Here is a 26,546-nt window from a genome sequence, read left to right as displayed (position 1 = left end):
ATCTATCTTTACTGCCTTGTCCTCTCTATCATAGGATGACTGGAGGTGCCTGCCACTGTCCTGAGCTTGATCGGCCACTCTGTAAACTTTGCATTTCCTGATGAAATCCAAAGGCAATCTGGAATGCATCTTTCTCTTCACTTCCAAATCATCTGAGAGATTCATCCAAAAGTCTTCTACCTGACATTCATGCTTGTATTTTCTACCAACTGTCTCCTCTATATGCCCATAAGGATCAAAATTCTCCCTCAATGAAAAGAATGAAAATGAATAGAAGGCCAACTCCCTCTCTGCATCATCTAAAGCTGGAACATTAGGACATACCTCAACTGAATTTCCTAGTATGATAGGTATAGGAATCCCATTTCCATGCCTGTGTCTAAATGCCTTCGCATAAGCTGCCAACTGCCTAGTCACCTCAACTAGTACTATTCTGTCTGTCGGATATCTTGGCAACATATATGGAGGTGAAGGACACCCATGAACTCTGATATATGTAAACTTCTGAAATTGGATAAACCAAGCACCATACCTCTTTACAAGTTCTTGTGCCTCCTGAGACAGACGATTATGAATCCCGCCTTGCAGTGTCCTAGTGATGTTCATTGTGAAAGTATCATTGACTAACTTGTAATTACTCCCAGGTGGATGATGCAAATGAACATAAGATTCACAAACTCTGACTTCTCCAGGTCCTCTTCCAATCGATCCTCTGTGAGGTAGTCCTGCATATTCAAAACTCCTGATCAAGGCATACATGATGTACAAGCTCATGTGGAAGGATTTAGTAGCCTTCAGTCTTCTCAACTGTACGTCCAAGCAATGGCTAATAATTCTAGCCCAATGAATTGTTCCTTTTCCTTGAACTATCACTTGGATGAAGAAGAACATCCACTTCTCAAAATAGAAGGCTTGAGGAGCCCCTGTAACTCGATTGAGTAAGGTTATCAAATCTCTGTACTCCTCCTGGAAGTCGATCCTATGTGGTGTGTTGGGAATCTTGCTCAGGCGAGGACGACTTTTGAGTAGCCAATTCTTGTTGATGATGCTCAAGCAAGTGTCTGGATCATCTTCGTACATGGATCTAGCTCCTTCCAAGCTTTTGTAAATCATATCTTTATGTTCTGGCAGATGGAGAGCTTCACTGATAGCCTCATCTGAAAGATAAGCCAAAGTGTTTCCTTCCTTGGACACGATCGATCTTGACTGTGGGTCATAATGGCGGGCACACTCGATCATCAGCTCATGGCACTGGACTGCTGGAGGGAAGCCGGCTGCCTTGATAATGCCACTCTCAATTATTCTCCTTGCGACAGGTGATGGCTTTCCAATGTAAGGGACCTCTTGAAACTTCTTCACACTGAAGTTTCCCAAGTTGGTATCTCCAATGTTGCTCCATTTCGACACGATCTTGGTCTGCATTTCCTCATTCCTTTGATCTTCCTTCATGAGGGTTGGGCGACTGGTGGATGCTCCTGCCTTTGGGGTCGCCATCTTGACACCTACACAACATTTCATAATGAGCAATATACCTTGGAACGTAAAAAATATAGATTAAGAGAGAGTTTAAATCTAGGAAACTTCATGATAAATCTTTGAATTATCATTTCCCAAATACGATTATGCAATTGGAAATTCAAAATTTCAAAATTTTAAAATTGGGCTAGGAAGATCTTCACCATACCTTTCTTGGAGAAATAGCTCTAAAAAAAAAAAAATGCAAACAATAAGGAATTTGCTAGGCAAAATGAAGATCGAAATCTTCTAGCAAAGGCGCCTCCTTCATCAACTTCACCACCTTGTGGGTTTTCAACGTCTTGAGGAACAATTCGCTCTACCTCCAACAAAGTTCGCACTCCCTCTTGGATTGAGATTTCGCACCTCTCCTTGGATCAAGATTCGCACCTCTCCTTGGATGAGATTTCGCTCCTTCTATGGCTTCTCCAAATCGCATTTGAACAAATGAATGAATGATGGATTAAAATCGCTCAACACCCCTCCACTATATAGGCGCTCACCTTGGCAATTTCCAATAGGCCGACTTGGTGGAAATGAAGCAAATAATAAACAAAATTAAATAAAAAGGAGGCCGACCTTTATAAAATATTTAAAATAAACCCCAAGCGCACTCCTTTCATTTAATAATTTAATTAATTAATTAAATGCCTTTGCAATTGAATTTCGATTTTTTTTAAAAAAGCTAAATTCAATTATTAAATGCCTTATGCGAACTCATTAAATGCCAATTTTAATTAAAAATATTTCAAAGTTTTATCGAATTTGGCATTTAATGCAATTCAAAAAGTGTTAGCGCCTAGCATGGGAGATATTTGGGACATCAATAATATCGCTCTGGTCCCTTGGTGAGGGATAGGAGCGCCTCATGCATTTTAGCCTTTTAATTCTTGTTTTTCACGTTCAACACTTCATCCTGGACGCCCAAAATGGCATTTTACTTGAATATTTCGAGTTTGATCCATTCAATTTTTTGGACGAATGCTCCTTAGAACCATTTTCGCCCTGGTCCCTTGGTGAGGGACAGGAGCGATTTTGCCTTTTACCCTTGGTTTTTGTCTTTTCCAATCGCCAATGCAAGCTGTGAGGTAGGCAATGGTCATTATTGTTTGCTTCATGCATGCTTAATTCGCCTTCTCAAGACAAAACGAGCCCTTCTAAGGATTTTCGCCCTGGTCCTCCAGTGAAGGACAGGAGCGAACTTTGCATTTTGAGCTTGAATTTGTTGACTTTTGACGTTAATCCCTTATTCATCATCTTCCTAAAGACATTTCGGACCTTGCATGACTTCGCCTTGATATGGTTTTGGAAGGAAATGACTAGTTTAATAGAAATCGCCCTGGTCCTCCAGTGAAGGACAGGAGCGAACTTTAGTCCATGGCGCAAATCCTCAATCATATTGATATCAAATTGTCTTCAAGGCGTAAAATGTTATTGCTTACTCCATCTTGAATGTTTGAAACGAAAGTGGCCGCTTAAAATTAGGCATACTTGAATATTTCGCTCTGGTCCCTTGAAGAGGGACAGGAGCGCTTTGGCCATTTCCATCAAGTTCTCGTGGTCTTTGCAACTTTGTTTCTCTTCGAAGCGTTCCTAATATCATCTCCATCATCCGCCTTGGCTTGGATCCGACCAAACTTGGAAGGGAAATCTAGACAATCTATATTTCGCCCTGGTCCCTTGGAGAGGGACAGGAGCGATCTTGCATTTATAAGCTCACTTGTGTTTCGCCAACTTTCAAAATTGTCTTCAACGGGTTGATTGTGCCTTCTTTCACTCATCTCCAACATAAAATTCGTTCTAACTTTGCGGGAAATTTGCCTTATGAGGAAATCGCTCTGGTCCCTTGGAGAGGGACAGGAGCGCCCTGGCCATTATGGGCTCACTTTGCGTTTTGCAACCTTCAAAATTATCTTCAAATGGAGTGACTATACCCTCTTTCCTTCATATCAATCTTGACATTCGCTTTACCTTGGCCGAAAACATGTCTTGAGGAAAAATCGCTCTGGTCCCTAGGAGAGGGACAGGAGCTACCTTTGATATTCGCTTTGGTCCCTTGGTCAAGGACAGGAGCGCCTTAGCCAACTTGGGTTGATTTTCAACTTCGTAGACGGCTCAAGTTATATTCAATGAACAAAGCCTTCTTCTCCCGACCTCCTTAAATCGCAAAATCACTTAACTCTTGTGTGGACAACGTACGTTTGGAATTCAAGCTCCGGTCCTTCAGTGAGGGACAGGAGCGATCCTTGTCATTTTAGCATATTACCTTGTTAGTTGGTCGCTCAAATTATATTCAATGGACAAAACGTGCCCTCCTTGACCTCTTCCAATCAAAAAAATGTCTTGGCCCTGCAAGGACGATGCAACTTTGAAAAACAAGCTCCGGTCCTTCAGTGAGGGACAGGGGCGATTTTGTCCTGTTAAGCCCAAAACTCAATCTTTCGTTGCCAACGACGAAGTCCGGATACTCCTTCATGCTCATTTCATCTTTCATTGCGTCCTTGATGCTTCAATTCGATCAACTAAGGCCCAAAATGACTTAAGAAAACCTTTTCGCCCTGGTCCTTCAGTGAAGGACAGAAGCGATTTGGTCCTAAACTTAAAAAAAAACTTGTCATTTTGAGTCTTCAAAATCTTCAAAATCTTCAATTCACGTTCGATTGTATCCCCCGGCGACCCTGCACAAAACAAATTAAACAAGTCAATAACCAATATGCACCAAATATCATTTTCGCCCTGGTCCCTAGGTGAGGGATAGGGGCGATTTCACCTTTGTAGGCCAAAATATCCATATTTTTGGTCTTCAATCACTTGACAAGGCAAAATTAGGTCATCTCCAAGGCCAGGGGCAAGTTAGTACACCTTCAAAAATTTGGTCAAAATTCACCCAGACAAAATTGCACAATCCCATCATTAAAATGCTATCACTTAGACCCAACTTGAATTTACCTTCAAAATTCTGACTGGACCCATCCTGAGACATACTCAACTTCCTGACAGACTCAAGCTAATTCAAAATTGCAATCTCAGCGAGGATGCTCAATAATCTTTCAAAATTAGACTGGACTCGGCTTGAAAATATCAAAAGGCCACTCCTAAAGCTTAACCCTAATCCAGACGACTCACTCATTTAATTCAAAACCCTAAAGCAGAGAGAAGAACAGGCAAAACAAAAGCAAAAAAGAGGGGGTCCCCATTTTAATGGGGCGATGTGTGAAATGGTCACAACACTGTGTCACCATCCCATGGTATAGCCACTCATGGGCATCCCCTTACAGATGAAGTGTGGCATATTTAATGGCATAATTTTCAAACAAGATTTATTGAGCAATAAGTATCAAATTTTTTAATCCATGCATGTGTTGTACATTTATTGGAGACATCGAATGTAGGATTGGATAATTTACCCAACCTTCTCTACCATTCCTGATTAGGTATGCCTCTTTCCCTCTTGGGCCTATTCCTTAATTTAAGCTGACAAAAATCAGTAAATGACATGGTTGCGTGGAACTCATCTCCTAGTGACTGATACTCTTGCAAGTAATCCAGATAACTCTCTCCATCATTCGGCTGTCCCCTGTTACCTTTTGGAACTTCTTCTCTTCTTAAGAATGTGGGCATCAAGGGTCTATCTGCTTATCCAATAACTGTCATGGTATTGTTATTTGACTTGTTATTCCCAAAATTACTCGCTTCCCCATTATTATTATTGATTTTGTTCTAATCAGGCTTGGGCATGTTCACATTTCACAACAAATGTGTCAAAAGGTTGACCAACCGTTGCTGCCCTCTACAAAGGTCATTAAGATTTTCTCTATGTTGCTCTCCTCATTTCTTCATTCCCTATCAGCCATGTATGCTCCTACTTGTTCCTCAATCGAAAAATATGCAAAAGGAAATGTAATGTCCCCTTCTCATTAGTACACGGACATTCACGGGGTTGGTCTATTATTTGACCCTCGTAGGCCAAGGAGTTGATAAGGGGGTCGCCTTGGCAGCTACTTATGGCTTCACATTTTATTTTACATGATTTTTTGGTGAGATAATGTGTTATCACGTATGACGTCACGTGTGCACTTTATATTTTAGGAATATTTTAATATTTACTAAAGTGCAATTAAAAGATTATTTTAAGGAGGTGATTAAATATTATTTTATTAAAATGGAATCTTCTAGAAGGAGGCCGATCCATGTGTGGGAAAAGGATAAAAAGAGAATGAGCCTCATGTTGTGATCATGTGTTATTTGACATCTCTTCTTGTTAAGAACTTGTGGAGTCGAGGGTTTCTGCAGATTATTGGTCATTGGGAACGATACCTCCCTTCGGTTCACATAACTGAGGTATTGAAAGATCATCTGAAGGGTTGCAATTGTGAGTGAAGGATACCTCAGTCCTTCATACTTGAGTTCACTGTGGTTTGACAGCAACTTTCATGGTAAACGATTTGGAGAATACTTCAGCTCATTGATACATTTGACACCCATGCTTGCATCGATATATTAAGGAAAGCAAGGCGATTTCCTTAGGAGCATATTGGAGGTGAAATTGAGGTGGTTTCAGGTTATATATCAGGTCTGAAGCAAGTTCGACCAGTCCTTCCATGCCCCGCGATTTTGCTTAAAACTTCATCTTGGTGCATTGATTCAATCCTAGATTGGAGCGGCCACTTGGGAGGAGTTCATCAATGATGCTAGATGCCTGAAAAGGAGCGAAGGAGCTGATATTTATTATTTATTGTCACTTACATCAGAACAGGGGTGATTTTGGTGAAGGGTTCGATTTGGCACAAGGAAAGCATAGGGAGACTTGATATTGCTTGCTTCTTCATCTATACACCAAGGCGTTTCATCCAGGTTCTCTTTTGGCATTGAGTTTTCAGAATGTATGTATGAATTTCATGGCTGCCATTAGTATTCAGAAATTCTGAAACTAGTTCGTTGTAAGCCAAGAGTCTTGGCCATTGCTAGACATTTTGTAATCAGTCTATTGCTTTCAATAATAAGAAGGGATAAGGTTGCATTCAGTCTATATGTTGTCACTTCAATCCTTTAGTTGCATGCCAATTGTTTGTAAAAATACCAGTCTGCTGTAGGTGTTCATTTCTTGCATTTAATTCATGTATATGCATTTGAAAAACACTAAAACTATTGCATGTTCACCATAAAAGGTTGTCTTAATGTTTTAGAATCTTTTGCAAGCAACAATATCATTGCCAATTGGAGTTAGTACTATTAAAACAAGTCTGAAGTTTTATATCAGTCATATGCCATGTTAAACCGCATAACACGCAGAATTATACAGCTGTCCAAAACTGCATAACACGCAAGTTATTCAGTCTGAAAACTAGAACAGCAGGGACAATTGTTTGCTAATATTCCCTATAACAGCAAGGGATACTACAGTGGTATCAGAGCTATCATCCTGCCATCCTGTGTTTATGAGTGCAAGAGAAATCAGGAATTATAACAAGGAACAAAGAAGACAGCAGTACCAAAATCCACAAGTGCCCGAAGTCGACACATTTTCAAAAGCTTTAAGAGAAAGGGATACCGGTAAAACAATTCCGATTATGGCCAAGGAAGATAAGGATACAAGAATTGAAAGAAAATTCGACACTATGCTTGACATGATGTCACGCTTATTGGGAAAGATGGAACAACAAACAAATAATAATCTCCATCAACATCACACAACTGAACATAGTGGAAACAATGAAAACAATAGAAGTATTGATGGGGAAAGGTCTGTACACCGTGCTGATAACTAGAGGATTGGCCTCTACGCCTCTCTTTCCTACTTTCACACCAAGAGAAGAACAACCACAGGTAGTTGCAGCTGCTCCTTTTGGTGACAAAGCAAGGCAAGCTTACATGGAATATAGTTCTTTACCTCCGGATTTGAGAGAGCAATGGACCTTTGATCAATTCATGAATCAAAGGAATATGAAGGAATGGTGGAAGGAATGATCATTATGCTCCACCAAGGACAGATTATCAGCAAGCCCTTAGTAAGATCACAATGCCATATTTTGATGGGAGTAATAAGTGTACAGCTAGGGCACGGGTGCAAAAACTTGATAACTATTTGTCATTAAGACCAATGCCTAAAGAGGACGCCATAAGGTTTGCTACACTACATCTAGAAGGGGCTGCTCATGAGTGGTGGTACCACGGGTTGATTACTCTTGGTCACAATCTCATTACCACATATAATGAATTTACTAATAGGCTGATTGAAAGATTTGATGTCAAGGACCCTGAAGTAAGCTTCCGTGAGCTAGCACAATTGAAGCATATGTTGCTGATTTTCAGCAGTTATCAGTCATGGTTCCTAATATTAGTGAAAGGAGATTGGTAGTGCTATTCAATGGAAGGATTAATGGAACCATTGAAGGGTTGGTTGAAAGCCTTTGATCCACCATCATTACAAGAGGCAATGAAAAAGGCATTAAGTATGGAGTTTGCAGCACCTACCAGCAAGTGTTCTCATCCAAAGGGTCATCTTCCTATCGTGACAACAAGAAATTTCCCAAGAAGGAAGACAAGACAAAAGGGAAATCAGCTTTTCCCCCAGATCATGAGACACTTAATGACTTGAGGAAGAAGAAATTGTGCTTCTATTGCAAAGGGCCTTAAGATGCAAATCATGATTGTCCTATGAGACCAAGGGGAAATCTAATCATGTAATGTGGACTCTTTATGAAGATTCAGAATCGGATCAGCAGACAGAAAATGATGATTCTGAATCAGAAAAATCTGAGCATGATGAGGAAATAGAGGAGGAAGTGAAGCTTAAGGAGGCACGTCTCACTAGCATTCAGCGTGAAGGTTCTTTCAGGATGCGTGGAGTTCTTGCTGGTCAAAAAATTATCACTTTACTTGATACAGGCGACACATAATTTTATTGATGCTAGACTTGTTGAGAGACGTGGCATACAAACCGATGATTTCGAGGAAATTCAGGTGAAGGTTGCTGATGGTTACACTCTCAAGTGTGACAAAATGATTTCAAATCTGCCCATGCACTTGAATAACAATGAGTTCAAGGAAGATTTTTATCTAGTGAACATGGGAGACACAAATATGGTTTTGGGAATGACATGGCTACATGACATAGGAATATTCACCCTCAACCTTCGTGAGATGGAAATGAGATTTGAGATGGATGGGAAAACTCATGTGTTAAAAGCACTCAGAGACGCTAGTTGCAAGACTATTTCTTTCAGAAGGATGGAACGTCTCATGCGTCAACATTGTTGAGTAGGCAGCAGGATGTGTTTTGATGCCAACACAAGAAGAGCAGCAAAAAACTACTTATCCTCCTAACATACAAGAGTTGAGGATCAAGCATCATAAGGTCTCCAGCGAGGTTCCACCTCGTAGACCTCCAGATAGAGGATAGAGCACATCATCGAGTTAGAGGAGGGAGCTAAACCCGTGATAGTCACTCCCTACAGGCACCCTAAGCATCTCAAAGATGAAATAGAAAAAACTATAAAGGAGCTGCTAGCCATGGGACATATCCGACCTAGTAAGTCACCATTTGCTTCATCCGTGGTTTTGGTCAAGAAAAAGGATGGTATTTTGCCGATGTGAATCTTCGGCAAAATATCATCCGTGGTTTTTAAATGTGCTGGGAAAAGTTGGGGACAAAAGGACGTCCCCTTTGAGAATCACTACCATCCCCAAGTTTCCAGGACGTTTCCCTGAATTTTTGCAATTTTGGGGACGAGGGAGACGTCCCCTGGCCGTCCCCACATCCTCGAAATGTCCCCAGGATGGGGACGGTGAATTTAGGCCTGAGGACACGTCCCCAAATAATGTAGATTTTATTTTATTCTTGAAGAAAAACATCTTATATAACTCCAAAGAACAAACGATTAACATCTGTTGGGCATTATGACTAGAAGGAAAATCTCTCCCTATTAGGTTTGGCTTTGATCGTGCAAAGCTTGAGTGGTTTTGGAAGGATGTGAATCTTTGCCCATTGAGGAAAACGAAACACTTTTCAAAATTCATCAACAACAGGAAATTTTTAGACATTATATCAAATAGAATGGAAATGATTGAGATTTTCAAACTAACCATGCAGGGGGATTAACAATCAGTAAATCCTTAATGGTATGAACATAAAATTCCCATCAAATATCAACCCAAATAAATTGTTTGTAAACAAAATGCATAAAAGGAATTTTACAATTTGGAAGAAGGGGAACCATGCACTCACAAGAAAATAGACATAGATTTTGCTTCCATCAGTTATGTATATATTTTGGCAGAGTTTCAACAACAATTCTTTAACTTCTTCCCAAAATAGGAGAGAACTAGTCTCCTTTATATAGACTTTCAAAAATTGGATGAATGGCCAAGATTTAACTAAACAATTGGCCCAGATTCATCCATACAATATGTCTACCCATGCCTAGTAAATATGGAGCTTATCTCCCAACTAACTTAACAACCACCAGCAATAAAGCTGTCCCAAAAAGTGCACAACACAGCTCAAAAACAGAAAAGTACTTTGGTAGTTGGGAGAAATTAACTAATTTTGGGGACTGCACTTTTGTCATCCCAAAGTAGATATTTTCCCTTTTTACAATAAAAACTCATCTTCACCTTTTAAGTACTTTTTCCAAATATCTCGGCCTGTAGCCCGCTCTGCCCGAACATACTCTTGTAATCTTACGCAAATGGAACATATCTCTTGAAGAGGAGGAAGAGGTGGATTATTCATCCAGAAGCTAATGTCTACACAGTGATTGTCTATCCTTCCTATCTACTCAAGCCAATCCATTTTGTTGGTCTCAAAATCCCATATTGCTGCACGCAGCTTACTAGCGAACTCTATATCATTTTTCCTATATGGAGTGAGTTCATTTCTTAGTTGGTCCTTCCAGTGTATTTTCATTTCATGACACTCCATCTCAGGTTTCCAATCACTAATCAGATTCTACAAGATCTCCCTACAAAAAGTCCTGACACCAAGCAAGGTCATTGAACATTCCTCCCATCCTTCATTGATAAGGTCTACGATGTCGCCTTTCATTCCTAAAATCCAACACCAATTTCCAAAGGTGTTGAAATCATGAGGCCCGAGGATCTATTGCACTGTGGGAATCTAGGAATGGGTCCAAAATAATGCCCTGATGATGGGGAGTGGCATATCAACTGCTTTGCGAAATTCCTCAACTTCACCCCTGATGGTTTGCACCCTTTGGCAGGCCCGCTTCGCATCCAACCTCATGCCAGTTGCATCCTCCAGTACCTGATTCCCCGTCTGTGTTACATCCTCAATCCATTCTCTAGTTGCTTTGGCTGTGTCCCACACACTCTCAAATTCAGCAATTATTTTCTGCGCCAATGCTACAGGAGGGACATAGGCCTCATTTGCGTGTTGCAGCAGTTTCAACAAATGGTCTATATAATTTTCAGCCTGCTCTACTCGAGCCTTATACATTTCCCTCTCTGTAGTCATCCTTTCCAGTTGGCTCAGTATCGTATCCACGGAGTCTTTGAATTCTTCCACCTCCTCCCTTTTAGTCGCCTTTCCCATTGGGATTGACATAACATTATAATCAGCCAATGTGACCTCTTCGACTGATTTGCCTTCTAGTGGAGCAGCAATGTGTATTATCTGGTTCTTCTGAGCATCCTTGGTCACCTTGGAATAGGTCCTTGGCTTCTTTTTTCCTTTAACCAAAGGTTCCCTTATTCGGGAGAATAGGTCTTCGAGGCTTATAGGTGGCCTTACGGTGATCTTCTTTTGGGCTCGAGCCTGCAACCATGTAGGAGGGACAGATTGTCCTGAAGTGACAACTAGCTCCTTGTTCTGCTCTACTGAAGCTGCAGCTGATTCATTTTCTACCCTTGGTTGATTAGTCAGGGATAAGGGTTGATTTCCTTCTACATCCTGTTCTTTTCCAATGGCTGAGTTCTCTCCAACTTCAGTCATCAACTGTTGAGGGATCTCAAGCTCCTGTTGTCCTTCATTGCTAGGGAGGTCCTTTTCCTTGTCATCCTCTCTATCCTTATCCTTACCCTCATCCTTTTCAGCCACTCTCTCATTCTCTCTATCACCTTCTCTTTCCTGCTCTTCCTGTTTGGCATCCTCCTTGCTACACCCTTTATCAGGCACGATTTCTCCCTCTTCCCCTTAGACTCATCTAGATCGATGATCTGCAACTCCTATTCTTGTGTGTTAGGCTCTTCTTGGTATGTTGTTTCGGGGATAGTTGAATCTGTTTGTAGCGTGGGAGGGGTAGGTTGGCATTCTACCTGAGTCACATCCTTTGTTTCACTAATATCTTTTGGCGAAGTGGTAGCAGATGGTCTCCTTACTGTTAACTTCTTTTGAGCATGAGCCTCAAGTGACTGGCTTTTGTTCTTTTTGGACCTTTTGGATGCCCTTGACCCCTTACTAGCCTTTGCCTTTTTCCTTTTCTTTTCTCCTTCCTCCAGTGCAGTGTTGGTTGAAAATTTTGTACACCTGGGGAGATGTGCAAAATTGTGGTTTCAACCACTGTGTGTGTGTAAAACTCTCCTAATTTAGGGAAGGCTCCCCCTTTCTACTAATACTAACTAAATACTTAATCTAATTTGGGCAGGACAACAACCTTTCCTCTTTCTTCAGAAAAGATTATATTCTTTTCTCCTATTTCAGAAAAGAAGTTACAGCAAAAATAGTAAATACAGAAATGAGACTTTTTGTAGGATTTTTGGAACATAAAGGGAAGCAAAGTTTCCATGAAAGCACAAAGACTTTCGTCACTTCCCCAGGACGGGAAAATAGAAATGAAAGCACAAAGTCTTCAGCACTTCTACTGTCCTATCAACCTTCTCGAAATGATAACAGTGTACAACATACAGTAGCTCAAAGTTTGTCTATATGATGCACTTCGCCTTATAGGCACAAGTCTTTGAAATAAAAGCAGCACAAAGTCTACAAGTTATCTCCTTACTTGAGCTTTCTACACTAGCTTCAAACGTGATAAGTAGCTCAAAGTCTACAAGACCAAGTCTGAAAACCAAACCTATAACTCTAAATACAATTAGCAGCTCAAAGTTTGCAAGACCGAATTTAAATCCCTCTAGAACAATAGAACAAAAATCACAATCAACTCCAGAAAATGTCGTAACATAACAACTTGAATTGGCACAAAGTCTCAACACAACTTGCCTCTTTTACTGAAGCAATTTGATTTACATATAAACTCAAAGACTTAGAATGCACATACAAACTAGCAGAATTTTGTTGCATTGCCAAAAGATATCTAACACAATAGACCCTCTCCAGTATATATAGGAGAAGAAGCTTGAGAAAAAGGTGGGAGGATCCTAACTAACTTGAGAAAATCTCTCAACCACTGTGACTTATTCCAACTACAGTCCTAATCTAACTCAACTTTTAGTTGTTTTACATGTAATTACATTTTACAAAAGTGCAAGTGAACGAGACACTTGCAATTACAAAACTTGTTTTTACATGTAACTTGTCAAAACAAATTACAAATACACAATTGAAACTATTCTATGTGTCCCAAGACACGACTCTAATTACATCATCCTCTGTCTGAAATGATCTTCATGCTGCTTCAGGATGCTAAACCTTGAAGTATTTAGGATTGGTGAAGACCTCTCAAACCGGAAAGAATTGCATCCTTAATGATCTTTGTGTCCTTGGCCAACGAACTTCAATCTTATCTTCTTGCTTGGGGTAGTACTGGCTTTTCAAGAGGGAAGTTCTTTGCAAGGTTGAAGTAAGAAGCCTATCTTTGTCTTGAAAGCATATTATGCTCTCAATCATTCATATCACTTATCCATCTCCTTGTATGGCTCCATCATGTTGTTGTTCTTTCTTTGTATCATCCTCCAATCTTGGAATCTGCTTACAAAATAAGGCCCATGCCTTGATTTGTTGATTTGGTAGGTCATGTGTGCAAACGGGACTGACATGAATGAGACAAAGGGGCTGCAAAAATGGAGCCAAAGCTCAATTTCGAGTTTTAAGGACTGCATTACATGTGTGGAAAAAAAAGAGCATTGACTTGCAATTGTGGAGAAAGAACATGCAACTTCATATGTGTAATGGGAAAATACAAGTTTGCACTTGTAATTGGATCCTAGAGACTCATTTTCAAGTGTTTTTTGAGTGCATTTTGGACCAATTTTGGGTTTTGGAGAAATGATTACATGTGATGTATTTGGAAGGCAACTTGGAAAAAAAAATATCATGATATGATGTAACTAGGTTCACATAACCCGATTTTGGGCCATTTTAATTCAATTTCGGGTTTTGGAGTGCATATGACACATAACAACAGCAAGAGATTATAAACGGGTTTTAGGGACATCATAACAAGTAATATAAAAACATCTTGAAAAGCAAAGAATCCACTTGCAATCAGGTCTCAAAGACCCGACTGCAAGTTGAAGACTAACTTGCAATCACAACAAAAAGATCCCCACTTGCAAGTTATAAAAGACTTACTTGCAATTCGGGTATTAAAACCCCCATTGCAAGTTACAAGAAACCTACTTGCAATTCGGGTCTTAAAACCCCCATTGCAAGTTACAAGAAACTTACTTGCAATTCAGGTCTTAAATCCCCCATTGCAAGTTACAAGAAAACTACTTGCAATTCGAGTCTTGGGACCCTCATTGCAAGTTACAAAAGACGTACTTGCAATTCGGGTCTTGAAACCCCCATTGAAAGTTACAAGAAACTTACTTGCAATTTGGGTCTTAAAACCCCCATTGCAAGTTACAAGAAAACTTAATTGCAATTCAGGTCTTAGAACCTCCATTGCAAGTCACAAGAAAACTACTTGCATTTACACCAAAAAGTTCCCACTTGCAGTGACTTAACTTGTAATGACATCTAAAAGTTCCCCAACTTGCAATGAGTTAACTTGCAATGACATCAAAAAAAACCCCACTTGCAGTGACTGCTCTGAAACCCGAAATTGAAGAAAAAGCTAGGAAAATGAAGGCCAAAACTCACCAAAACTTGGACAACAATGACAAACACACCACCTGGTGATTTGATACTAACAAATGTAAGTTTTGCACCTCGTAAAACGTGCCTTACAGACGAAAATGACACATTTTGAGCAAAAAATTGTAGAGGTTGTCACATTTTTTAAAATTCAAAAATGAGGAAAGCATGCAACACTTGATGCCTCAACCTCTCCTTATGAGTGAGATTCAAAGTCTCCCATCAGGTTGTAAGTGAATTGTACCCCATCACGAGTTAGTTCCTCAATACGCCGATTTATCCAAGCATCTGTGTGCCTCTTGGGACCTTCCATTATGATTCCTAAACTGGTGACTGGATCTTCAGACCAATTAATGGAAGCAGGGGGGTGATCCTTTACGGCATCATAAGCATGGTGTTGTATGCAGTCTCCATAGTCAACTAGCTGGTCCAAGACTTGGGCATACTTGTAAGTTGTGATTTGATGCAAATTGAGCCTAGAGTACTCCCTCCTGCAGACCTCAAAATCATCAATGCAGCTTGCCCAATGATCCTCTATGGTCATCCTATGCCTGTAGTGGCATCCATTAGCCTTACATCCCAGTCCCATAGGATCGAAGTTCTTTCTATAAGGATGCTCCTGTAAGCAATATGACACCAGCTCTTCAATTGGTTGCTCAGCATGTGCAGGGGTTTTGAAGTATATGTCATTGTCCCCTATTGCCATTGAGAAGGAGACTCCTAAAATTTTCTTGTCCCTGAGAACTTGTCCAGCTGCATGCGCTTGTCTTATGACCTCTAGGAGTACCATCTTATCAGTGGGGTACCTTGGGAGTCGATAGGGAGAGCCCTCAAAGCCTAAGATTCTCAAATAAGAGAATCAGGGAAACTGAATGAACCAAGTCCCATACTTCCATATTAGTGTGATTGCTTGCTTGGACAGCCTTTGCTGCAATCCCTCCTACATAGTTCTAACCATGCACATGGTGAAGACATCGTTCACACGCTCGTACTAACCCACTGCATACCCAATATTGTTTTTCTCCCTCTGACTTATGTTGTAGAAATGAAACTGAGGGTAGCCAGTCGTCTATTTTTATCTAGTTAGGCCCATTTCCAATGTCACCTAGGCGGATTAATCCCTCCTACATAGTTCTAACCATGCACATGGTGAAGACATCGTTCACATGCTCGTACTAACCCACTGCATACTCAATATTGTTTTTCTCCCTCTGACTTATGTTGTAGAAATGAAACTGAGGGTAGCCAGTCGTCTATTTTTATCTAGTTAGGCCCATTTCCAATGTCACCTAGGCAGATTAATCCCATCAACCTGGGATGCCTTGCAAACATATACACCACATAAGAGGTCATGGTGAAGTACCTCTTCTCTGCAAGCTTAGTTAGCTGTGTATGAGTGTTATCACTAATGATATGAGCCCAATCGAACTTGATCTTCCCTACAAAGACCTCCTCTGCATAATAAAACATCCACTCAAACAGATTGGAGTGGGACAATCCCATGACGCGGTTGAGCATAGTGACCATGTCCCTGTATTCCTCATTGAATTCACTCCTGTACACCTTCTTAATGATCCTGGTGCTATGGGGTCTTTCTTCTTTAAAATAGTTGTCATTCATTTTGCTTTTGCACTTAGTGGATTCTGATCATATACGGCCTAAGCCTCCTCCATTGTTACTACAATTGCCTCCTCATGCACTGGAATGTCGAAGGCCTCTCCAATGGCCTCGGGAGTGAAATCCACCATCGGTGTCTCATTCACAAACACCACCCTGCCATCAGGCTTGTAGTGTTTGGACCTTTCTACAATGAGCTCATAATTCTGAATGGCTTGCGGGAATCCAGCATCCTATGCAATTCCACCCTCCACCATCCTTTTTGCTCTCTAGTGGACGTTTACGGCATACACTCTGTCTCTAAATTGTTGATATCAATATGCCCAAAGTCTGTATCCCCCACATTCTCCCAACTACTCTGAACCTTAGAGTCTCGCAACAAACCCTGATATTCGTACTTCATTTTCTCCAACTTGCAAGGGTTCTCAGTCTTAGGCGTTTGGAAGGTTCCTGGTGCTTTAGGTGCCTTAGAGGACTCAGCCACTTTGGGAGGCATCTGACCTGCAAACCGGGACGCAATATTACAAGGCAGTTTTAAGAGCATAAATGAGGTTAGTGGTGCCCAACAACGACATTAGTATCAAAATCATCAGCAAAGAAACAACATAACAACGGAATGGTGAAATTTGAAAAAAAGTGTTGCAATTTGTTGTTCAAGTTTTCTAGATTTGTTGCATGGGAGGGAATCTTGGTTTTAGCATGGTTTTAAGTTTAAACTTCATTGGCCTGGTGTATTTTTGCATTTTAGACTTGTTCTATCATAACGTGGGGAGATTTTTCGGTATTTGCTGGCCTGTCCGAGCAATGTTTTTTTTTAAGTTTTCAATTCTGGCTGCCAATCCCAAAATTTCTACCAAGTTAGGTTTTCAAAGTGCGATTGTGAGTTTCTGGTTGTGTTCATTTGACCTAGGGTTCTAGCTTGGGTCAGAGTTTAAATGAAATTTTCAAAATATGAACCATATTGCATCTATCCAGTAAACCCTAGTGTTTAAATAACCATGCCCACTTCCAATTTAAGACACATTAATAATTACTACTCAAAGAGGAATACCTAGAGTGTTGCAACGTTTGATTGAAGGCATGATTTTGGGTTAAAATGTGTTCTGTAATGCCCTTCTCCTATGCCTCTTTTGTTTCTACGATTTGAATGCCTCCCCTTTTCATGTCCCTTGCTGAAGATATTTCCTTCTATGCCAAAGCGATTCTTTCCTTTGAATGCCTTTTATGTTTTTGCTACATTAGGGCGTGATCTTTTTGAGGGAAATGCGTTATTTGAATGGGGCTCTCTCTACATTTTTTCTTTGATGATATTAAGGGCGATAATGGGGAGAAGCAAGAAAAACGTCGAATTGTGTTGCCCTTCTTTCCTTTTAAACTTCAACCTTCCTTTATTTTGACGCAAATACAAGGATTCTTTCGATGTTTCAATTGGCCAATAAAAGCAATAATGCAAAAAGAAGGAAAGTCGCTTCACTTTATAATATATTGGCTAAGCATCACCCCCTTCCCCTTGTTGTTTTCAAGCACTTCGGTGCTTGTTTGGTGATTGAGAAGGGAAATAAAAGGCTTTGGCTCGAACCCCCCAATGTTAATATTATTCACTTGACTCACTCGACAGAAGTTCGGCGATTTTAAGTGAAAATACAAAAAGGCACCCAACGATATGAGGGAGAAGTTCGGCGGTTGAAGGCAAAGTAAATGCGCCTTATGCTTTGAAACATATGAACTTTATTGAGCCTCCCATTTGCTTAACTTAACGCTTAGCCACATAGAGGAAAAAAATCGGCAAATAGTGGCGAAAGTGTAAAAAGGCGCCTCACCTTTTTACAATATATTGACTTTGTTTTAAGTCAGCCCAATGACGCGAACCTTTCTCCTACTTCGGCTTCTTTGCAGCCTTTTGAAGGCACAATTGAAATGTTCATGCGAGGTCCTTTTTGTTGAAAATGTAGCTAGGTCATATCCCTTGATTGGGCCAACCTAGCTTGGTAAATTTTAGATGTGGCCTTCGGCCTTAAAATTTATTGTGTAATTTGTAAATTCAATAGGTCAGGTCCCATTCATATGTAACTTGTAAAGGGTTATTGGTTAGGTCCTAACCTATGTAACTTGTGGTTATAAATGGGTCTGACCCCATAATGTAACTTGTGACCATTGGAGATTGGTCCCGCCTAGGCACATAAAACACTCAAAGGGCAAACACAAATGTAACGTGTGGAAGCATGGACCTATTCATGTAACTTAAACTAAAAGCATTATATTTTGGCGCCAAAGTCCTTAGCCGACTAAGGCAAGATATAATGCTTGTACCTCCTATATAATCAATGGGTTGTAACCCATTTCATAGACAACAATGTGCATTTGATCAGCGAATACCACTTTGCCAGCGAATTCAATGTTGAAGTCAGCGAATATTCTCTAAGAGTCAGCTAACACATTCTGAGTGACAGCGAATTCACATTCTTGTAAATCGGCAGACTTCTGATCCAAGAAGCTATCCTCTTGCTGTGCGAACTATATCAGACTGATCTGCCCTAAGGTCTGCCCTACATCTGATTGGAGATTCAGTCAAGTTCAAATCAGAACTTGTTTCAGATAAGTCAATTCTGTCATGCCCTAGGTGGGCGAATTTGTATTTGATTATCTGTTGACATTAATCTAATCAGATCTGAGATCTTTGGTTGCTGGGTTTTTCCTTCAAGAGGGAGCTTTCCCAGGGTACATGTGTGTTATGCATATGAATTACTTTGCATTCTGATTTTCTGTTCTATACTGCTAATCTGATTGCTAAAATCAACAATTTTTGGAGTTTACAACTTTGCCAAACCCGACTTTGGCCTAACTTCAACCTTTTTTCGGCGATTCGAGGGTAGCATAACACTTCGGGCCCTTTTCTAGCGTTCAAGATTTTACATTCATGCTATGACCTTTCTTGGCTTGCTCGGGCTTTTATCAGTGATTTGAAAGGTCCTAGAAACGCTTTGGTTTTGAACTTATTTGAATCCCCTTACTAAAAGCACAAAGAGTTGTTTTAATTCTACCTTCCTCAGCCTCTAAGACTTGCTTGAACTCTATGCTTTGGGGGGAGAATTTCAGCATATGATGGCAAAAATAACAAAGTTATGAAAGTGTCCGCACTTCTGATCATACAATCCCTCCTTTGTCTATATCTTAATTTGCGCATTGCAATTGTAGAGACATCCTCAGGCGCCTTGCCTCTAAGTATTTTACCCGATCTTGACCTCTCTCCACTCTAGACTTTGATAAAAATTTGAAACCTTAGCCTGAACAATGCTTCTCAAGTCCAGAGGCTCCTTGGAGGCCTACTCTCTATCCTTTTGCTTCCTACTCTGCCAACCTAACAAAACTCCTACTTGAAGCCTCGACGAGGCGAAACCTTCGAAAGGGGGGCCCTGTCAAAGACGAGGAGTATGTGCAAGGCACAACACTTACATATAACAGTTCTAAAGATTCTGAGCAGGACGGCCAAAATTATGACATTTAGTGGGAGCGCAAACTCAAAAAGAATTAGCCGTTGACTGAATTAACAGATTAGCAATCAGGTAGAAAAGGAAACTCCTATACCTAATGAAAAGCTGATCAAAGCATCAAAAATTGTACTTTCAAAAGAAATCACGAGGTAACAAAAAAATGTTAGAAGTCAATTTGGTTTTAGGAAGAAAGCAATGGGAAATATATTAAAACTAGCTGTCAAGTTCAGATATGAGAGAATGTGTTTTAAATAATTATATTTATTATTAACATCTACAAGTGACCAAAATACTTCAATAGGAAGCAAATATTCAACTCAATGCAGAAAACAGGAAGACAAAGAACAAAAAACCAATTATAGAAATGGAACAGTGAATCAAGAAAATGAAACCAGAAACTTTTAATAAATACAAGCAAAAGAAAAGTGTAGCTAGTACAGATTGTTAAATAAAAAGTTGGCAAACGTGTAAAGTACTAATCACAGAGTTGTATCTATCCCACAATGAAAGGATTGGATCAGAACTAGAGAATGATAACTTATATTAGTAACACAAAACTACAATATCATTTTGGGTGAAATTCCTGAATCTTTGATTTATATGAATCATCAAACACAAGTTAAAGAATCATAAAGAGCAGTAAAACCTCTATTTTCTTTTGTTTTAACAGATTTTCAAATTTTGGTCATAAACAATGAGTAGTAGCAAAGAGCAAAACAAAAACCTATGCCAAACATATACTTGCATTTACTTACCTTTTTTATAAAGAAAACGGATAAGAATGATATTATAGAAAATTTGCATGAAAGTTACATGATAGACTGGGAGAAGGCACCCACCTAAAGCTGAAAAATCAACAAATTCAATTAAAAAGAAAGAACAGTTGAGGCCATAGAGGCACAGTGAAAATATACGCAGGAAAGCACAGTACTGTAAAAACAACCATACTGTAGACCAGGTTGTGAAAACTCGTCGCTCAGCAAAACTTTGCAGACCCAACTTTGCCTCAGACTCAAAGACTTGGTGAAAACTTGGCAAAACTCAGCAAATGAAAAAAGCACTTAAATTTAAAACTCAGCATATGCAAATTTCTCCTGTGGACTCCCCACATGCTCAAAGATATTCAGCATAGTTTTCAATGCAAATCTCCCCAAAATTCACCCTCTTGAGTAAATGGGCAAGTTTCTTGGCAGTGAAAGAAACTCAGAAAGTTTTAAAAACTATAGTGGAGACTGCTGCAGCAACAACCTATATTTCAAGTGTACTATATAATTTTGTCAAAAACAAAAAATCAAATATGGATGATGGCAATTTCCATACCTGGTAATAGTTACGAAAGGCGGCCAAGTCAAAAAGTGATTGTTTGGAAGAAAGATATCGAAGATTAGGTGTTGTCAAATCTTTAAATGGAGAACTCTTTCCATAATACCTATGTTCAAGGGATACTACAGCAGCACCAAATTTCTTTGCTAAAACCTGCAAAAGAAGGTGCTAAGATCAACATCTGTGGCAATCTGCATCCAACACTTAACTTTGATATCATAGAAAATAAAATGCTAAGGAAATAATGCAAGCAAAAATAAACATATTTAACTTACATGGAAATTGAGTAATCAAATATTCACAATTGAAATTCAGCCTCTGTTGTTACAGTTTGTTTTCACATCTTGCTCTACATCTAACCTCACCTTCTCCAATTTTTTACAGACTGAACTTAATGCTATCATATATTTAAGGTTAAGTACTGCTTTTGGTTATTGTGCATTTGAAAAATAAGGAATAATAGTGTCATGTCCCTTTTTTGAAATTTTGGAATTAAGTAAATAATTCATTTAAGTTGTCGAAAAAAGTAACTTTATATAAAAGACTACTTATATTAATTATTTAAAAAGGTCAATTTAACTCATTAAATAAAGTGTCGCTAAGATCAAGGTGCAAAAAAATGATTAAAAAGAATGCTTATTTATATCTTTATGACTTTGTGGAATATATGTTAGAAAGAAATTAATATTATTTCATTTCATTTAAAAAGTTATAAATAGGAGGTATGTTTTCAAAAAGGGTCTTCTTGCTATTTGAAACAAATTAATTTTCTCAAGAATGAGCATGCACTCTTCTTCTCTTCTTGAGGACAAAAATGTAATGTCCCCTACTAGGTTTAGGCATGTTTTAACCATAATTAATCTATTTCAATATACTTATGACTCAAACTACATATATTAAGAGACAATTCCACCTTAACATGAATCAAATCAGTGATATTCCACAGCTCAATCAATTAACTATTAATAAATAAATTGCTCATCTATCATACATCCATAGTTCTTAATGCAAGTGTCAAAACCAATTGTAATGTCTCCTATGTGAAAACATCTCCTTTCCCAATTTCTTAAATACTGACAGTCATAACAGAAAAACATATTCTTCTTACTGATATTAACTTATTAATTCCTCTGGTTTATATTCTAATATTTATTTGTCTGATCAAAGCATTACTTTTATCTATTTTCAGATATTATTAATATACATATATTACTGTAGAGAAGTTCCAGTATTACAATAATTTATGATTATTATATCATTATTAATATTCAGAATAATATTAAAATCTGCATATGAACATCAGCGGCCTTTTATATTAAGCATACATACTAACACGTCCCTATGCTTACCACTAAGGACAAGGATGTTACTGCCTGTAACTTAATAATAGTTCTGATCTGATCTGAAACGTATTGATATATAAAATATATATTATGTTCTTTCTTTGATTGTCAATTAGAAAGTTTTAGTAAAGAAGTTCATGAGTTGCCTCTAAACCTTCTAACCCCTATAAGATTATTGGGAACTCGGCAATTAAGAAGTCTGATATAAATACTGATGGTAGGATATAAATCTACCAGGTATTGCTGCGAACCTATCCTCTTTTAGTACAACTATAATGGAGTAGACCAGAAATATAATTTGTTTATGAAAGAGTGACTGGATTATATATACACAGCCGCTGTTTCAAAATGTAATCTCTGTGATTGTGCGAATAAACATATATGAAAGATGACGATAATTTTCTGATCGTCTTCTCTGTTAGTTAACCTTCTGTTCCTATCATGTCTTATTGACCCCTAATCGGCATGATCCTCCTATAAATGGTGGAGAATGCCCTCTTATACTGTGAGATTGGAAGGATAAGTCACTTAGTAGAGTCATGTCCCTCTAAACTCATCATTCTTCATAACAGCTTATTAATCGTTTCCTTCCTTCATTATTATTTTGGTCATTGGATTAGACTTTGATGCCTCCACCTAACTTAATCCGGATATAACATCATGCATATTAATATTAATTCCCATGTGTATTTAATGACTATTGGATGACATCGCATCCCTCCACAATGATAATTGTTTATGTTGCTGATTGCTTATCTTCGATTAGTCTTACTTCCTTTGTCAAATCAAAGGTAATCTTGGTTATTTATGTTTGTATTCGTTATATCAACATTGCTTGATTTAAGTCACAATTATAACTTACTCGATTACAATCAATATGTTAATTGTCGTCTTAATCTTCTAACATAACTCCCTTCGATTATTTTGTAATAATAATAAGTTAGTGATAAGCAACTCTATTATGGTTTATTTCTATAAACAACAAGTGATCAATATATGTATTGTTTTTGATATTAAAAGCAGCCAAAACAAGGGGGCTGTCCCAGGGACAAATAAGAAAACAGTGGCTAGCCAACTGTCAGCAGAGAAGCAGTAATCAATATATGTATTGTTATCATATGTATATTCTTGGATTTATTTATTTTTATGTTTATTATTATTTTTTATTTACTTCTGATTTCATTTATATGATTAAAGAATTTTTTTAAATATTAATTATGCCGAGAGGCATCTACAATGACATACAAATATCCGTAAACAAAAAATTGATTTTGAATAAATTTGACCTGTAGATGACAGGTAAATGCATGCATGTTTCAGTTTCTCTATAAGTATTATTTTATTACTCTGAATAAAATAGAATCATTGTCATTTGTCTCTAAGTATATGAAACTGTTACATCTTTAATGAGAGTGAAAGAGCGCAGCATTATTCAGTTCCCTATCCTTGACAACTAATAAACATGCAAGACAATTATGTGATATCTCTCGGCATTATTTTACATATTTTTTTTAGAATATAGGTATACTAGTTAATTAATAATATTTGATAAATAAATAAATATTTAATAATTTCAAATAATTATTATATTAATAATAATAAATATTCCATTATGCTATATATAATGATCAAGGAGGGGACATGACAAAAAACCCCTAGATTTGTGAAGCTTTGAGGATGAAAATCCTCCTAGCTTTCAACTCCGTTCTATAGAGAGATTGATAATGTGCTTTATTATGCAATGATTCTACATCTCTAGATTTTAATGTTATTGGGGTTTGTGATATTTCAATTCTGAAAGTATATTTTTCTAAGTTTGTAGTGTGAAGATTAATATTTGTTGTTGATTTTTTGTCAGTATTATGTCTGGTAAGCTAATGCCTTGCAGGCCAGACCCTTGGTGAAGGTTTTTATTGATGGTTGTGTTAGATTGTCTAGCCGTACCAATATTGCAGGTTGTACCTCTTGCATTAGGAGTTGTGTTATTGTAGAGATAGCTTCCCATACCCTTTCTATTCTGCCCTATAGGATGCATATCAGTATAAGTCATATTTTCAAATGGTTCAATTGTTGTGTGCTTACTAGCTGGTAAATGACCGTCACCAGGATGTAATTTGGAGGCACAATTCATTATGGGTTAGGTATGTTGGCAATGAAGAGTTGACGTTGGATGGATGCATATTAGTATAAGTCATATTTTCAAATGGTTCAATTGTTGTGTGCCTACTAGCTGGTAAATAACTGTCACCAGGATGTAATTTGGAGGCACAATTTATTATGGGTTGAGGTATGTTGGCCATGGAAAGTTGACGTTGGATGGCTTTGTACCAGGCAAGTGATGCTAGTGCTAGAAAGTGCACATCAAGGTTTTCTCCGTCTTGAGATCAGGTATGATTTATCGGTTTGGTAGGAAGCAGGCGACAGTAGCATTGAGTTCAGCAAAGGCAAAATGCACGAAAGCCTCTTCTATGGGTTGCAAAGTTATCTAGCCTTCCAAGTTGACAGCAAAAGTAAATGATCAAATGTTCAAGCTGACAATTGTGTACTATGACAATCAAAGTTGCATCAAGCTCTCTAAAATTCAGTATTTCATAATCACGCTAAGCATATAGACATTTAGAACCCTTTTCTAAAGAACAAAATTCAAAAAGGGAGCAGTAGTAATGAGTATGTTCCGTCGGACTCACAGGTTGTAGATATTTTGATGAAGCCCTAGTTAAGAGCAAATTTGAGATGCTGTAGGAGAACTTGGATTGGTAAAGAATTTCCTCACAAAGGGGCAGTGATGCAGGGGCATCCGGGAAATTCATCCGGTTAGAGCAGTTGGCTGTGGAGTTGCTGATTACCGAGGAGGCGACCTTGGAGATTGTTGTGTTTCTTCATATTTGCGAATTTAAAGCTGCGGATCTGGATTTAGCATCTAGAGATTCTTGACTTGAACATATTCGAATTTCATGGCATTTGGATTTGATTCCGGTATTCGTTTGTCCTTACTGTGTGGTTCTTACAAATATCAATTCCGGTATTGGTCCGGTATTGGGTTGCGGATCATTTTGGTGCGGATCATATGGGAGTGTTGTCTTGGACCTGGCTGATGTTCGTGGAGGTCCACTCGAAGTTCTAAACATTTTCTGGAGATGTTCCTGGTGATTTGGCCGACGTGTTTGTGTTTACACGTTTCATCATAAACCGGTGCATTTTGGCCAGCTTGATTAAGTTGTTGAGGCTTGCGGATGGTATAAAGGGGAAGTAAGGAGATTCGTTTGGAGGGGGGGGGGAGATCCGTAAAGTGAAGATTCAGAAAAGATGTAGATTCTGGGGGCACTTAGGTGTTTTTAGTCCAGCAGACTGTGAATCGGATCAGCAAACAAAGCAGAAGACAAAGTTGAAGGCAGATGATCTACCAGATGAGGAAATTAAGTTGTTCGAATCATTTTGTTATCCTGGGTTGCGGCCTAGCATTTGTAAAGCCTGAGGGCATATGTAATTCATTAAATTATTTTAAAGATTGGTCCTTTTCCTTGTTTTCTCCAGTTGTATCTTGTGTTGTGCAAACCGGTTCCTCTATTATTCATGGTGTTTATGTTTTAGGCTGCAAGGCGGGGCTATCCTTCATTGGACCTCCCTACCTTGACTGCATCAAATGGTATCAGAGCTAGTAGTGAACCGGTTGGAAGGAGAGAACTTGAGGCAGCTTGAAGACTTGTTTAGATCGTCGAGCATTGAGGCAGTACAAGGCTTGCAACCAGACCACCGAACCTAGAATCAAGAACTTGAGGTAATTGGCAGGTTGTCTTGAACAAATCGCCGATTGAGGTAGGCCACAAGGGAGTCCAATAGAGCACTGAGGAGAGGCAATTGGAACTTGTAGTCAGACCGTCAAAGCTAATGCAGTTGCAAGTACCTGTGAACGGATCATCGAATCAAATTCAAAAGATAGCATTGATTGTGGCATGTTGCAGATCAAAGTGATGGGACTCACTTTTCAAATAACCCCAAGAGTCTGATGCAGGGGCATCCGGGAAATTCATCCAGTTGGAGTAGTTGACCGTGGAGTTACTGATTACCAAGGAGGCGACCTTGGAGATTGTTGCGTTTCTTCATATTTGCGAATTTACAATTGCGGATCTGGATTTAGCATCTAGAGATCCTTGACTTAAACATATTCAAATTTCATGGCATTTGGATTTGATTCCGGTAAGATATCGATTCCAGTATTATTCCAGTATTGGTTTGTCCTTACTGTGTGGTTCTTACAGATAT

The 26,546-nt window shown here is 38.8% G+C and overlaps 1 protein-coding gene across 1 annotated transcript in view; it reads right to left on the bottom strand.

The window, feature by feature from the left end:
- Positions 1-26,546, bottom strand: part of LOC131076508 (probable serine protease EDA2) — a 161,449-nt gene that overhangs the window by 119,313 nt on the left and 15,590 nt on the right. Inside the window, exon 3 of the mRNA XM_058013735.2 lies at positions 20,938-21,093. Coding sequence (XP_057869718.2) covers positions 20,938-21,093 — 156 coding nt within the window. The remainder of the gene's footprint in view (positions 1-20,937; positions 21,094-26,546) is intronic.

The sequence above is a fragment of the Cryptomeria japonica genome, chromosome 3, assembly GCF_030272615.1.
Source record: "Cryptomeria japonica chromosome 3, Sugi_1.0, whole genome shotgun sequence".
NCBI lineage: Eukaryota > Viridiplantae > Streptophyta > Pinopsida > Cupressales > Cupressaceae > Cryptomeria > Cryptomeria japonica.
The sequence above is the reverse complement of the archived record's forward strand: the minus strand, read 5'-3'. Positions and strand labels throughout refer to the sequence as shown.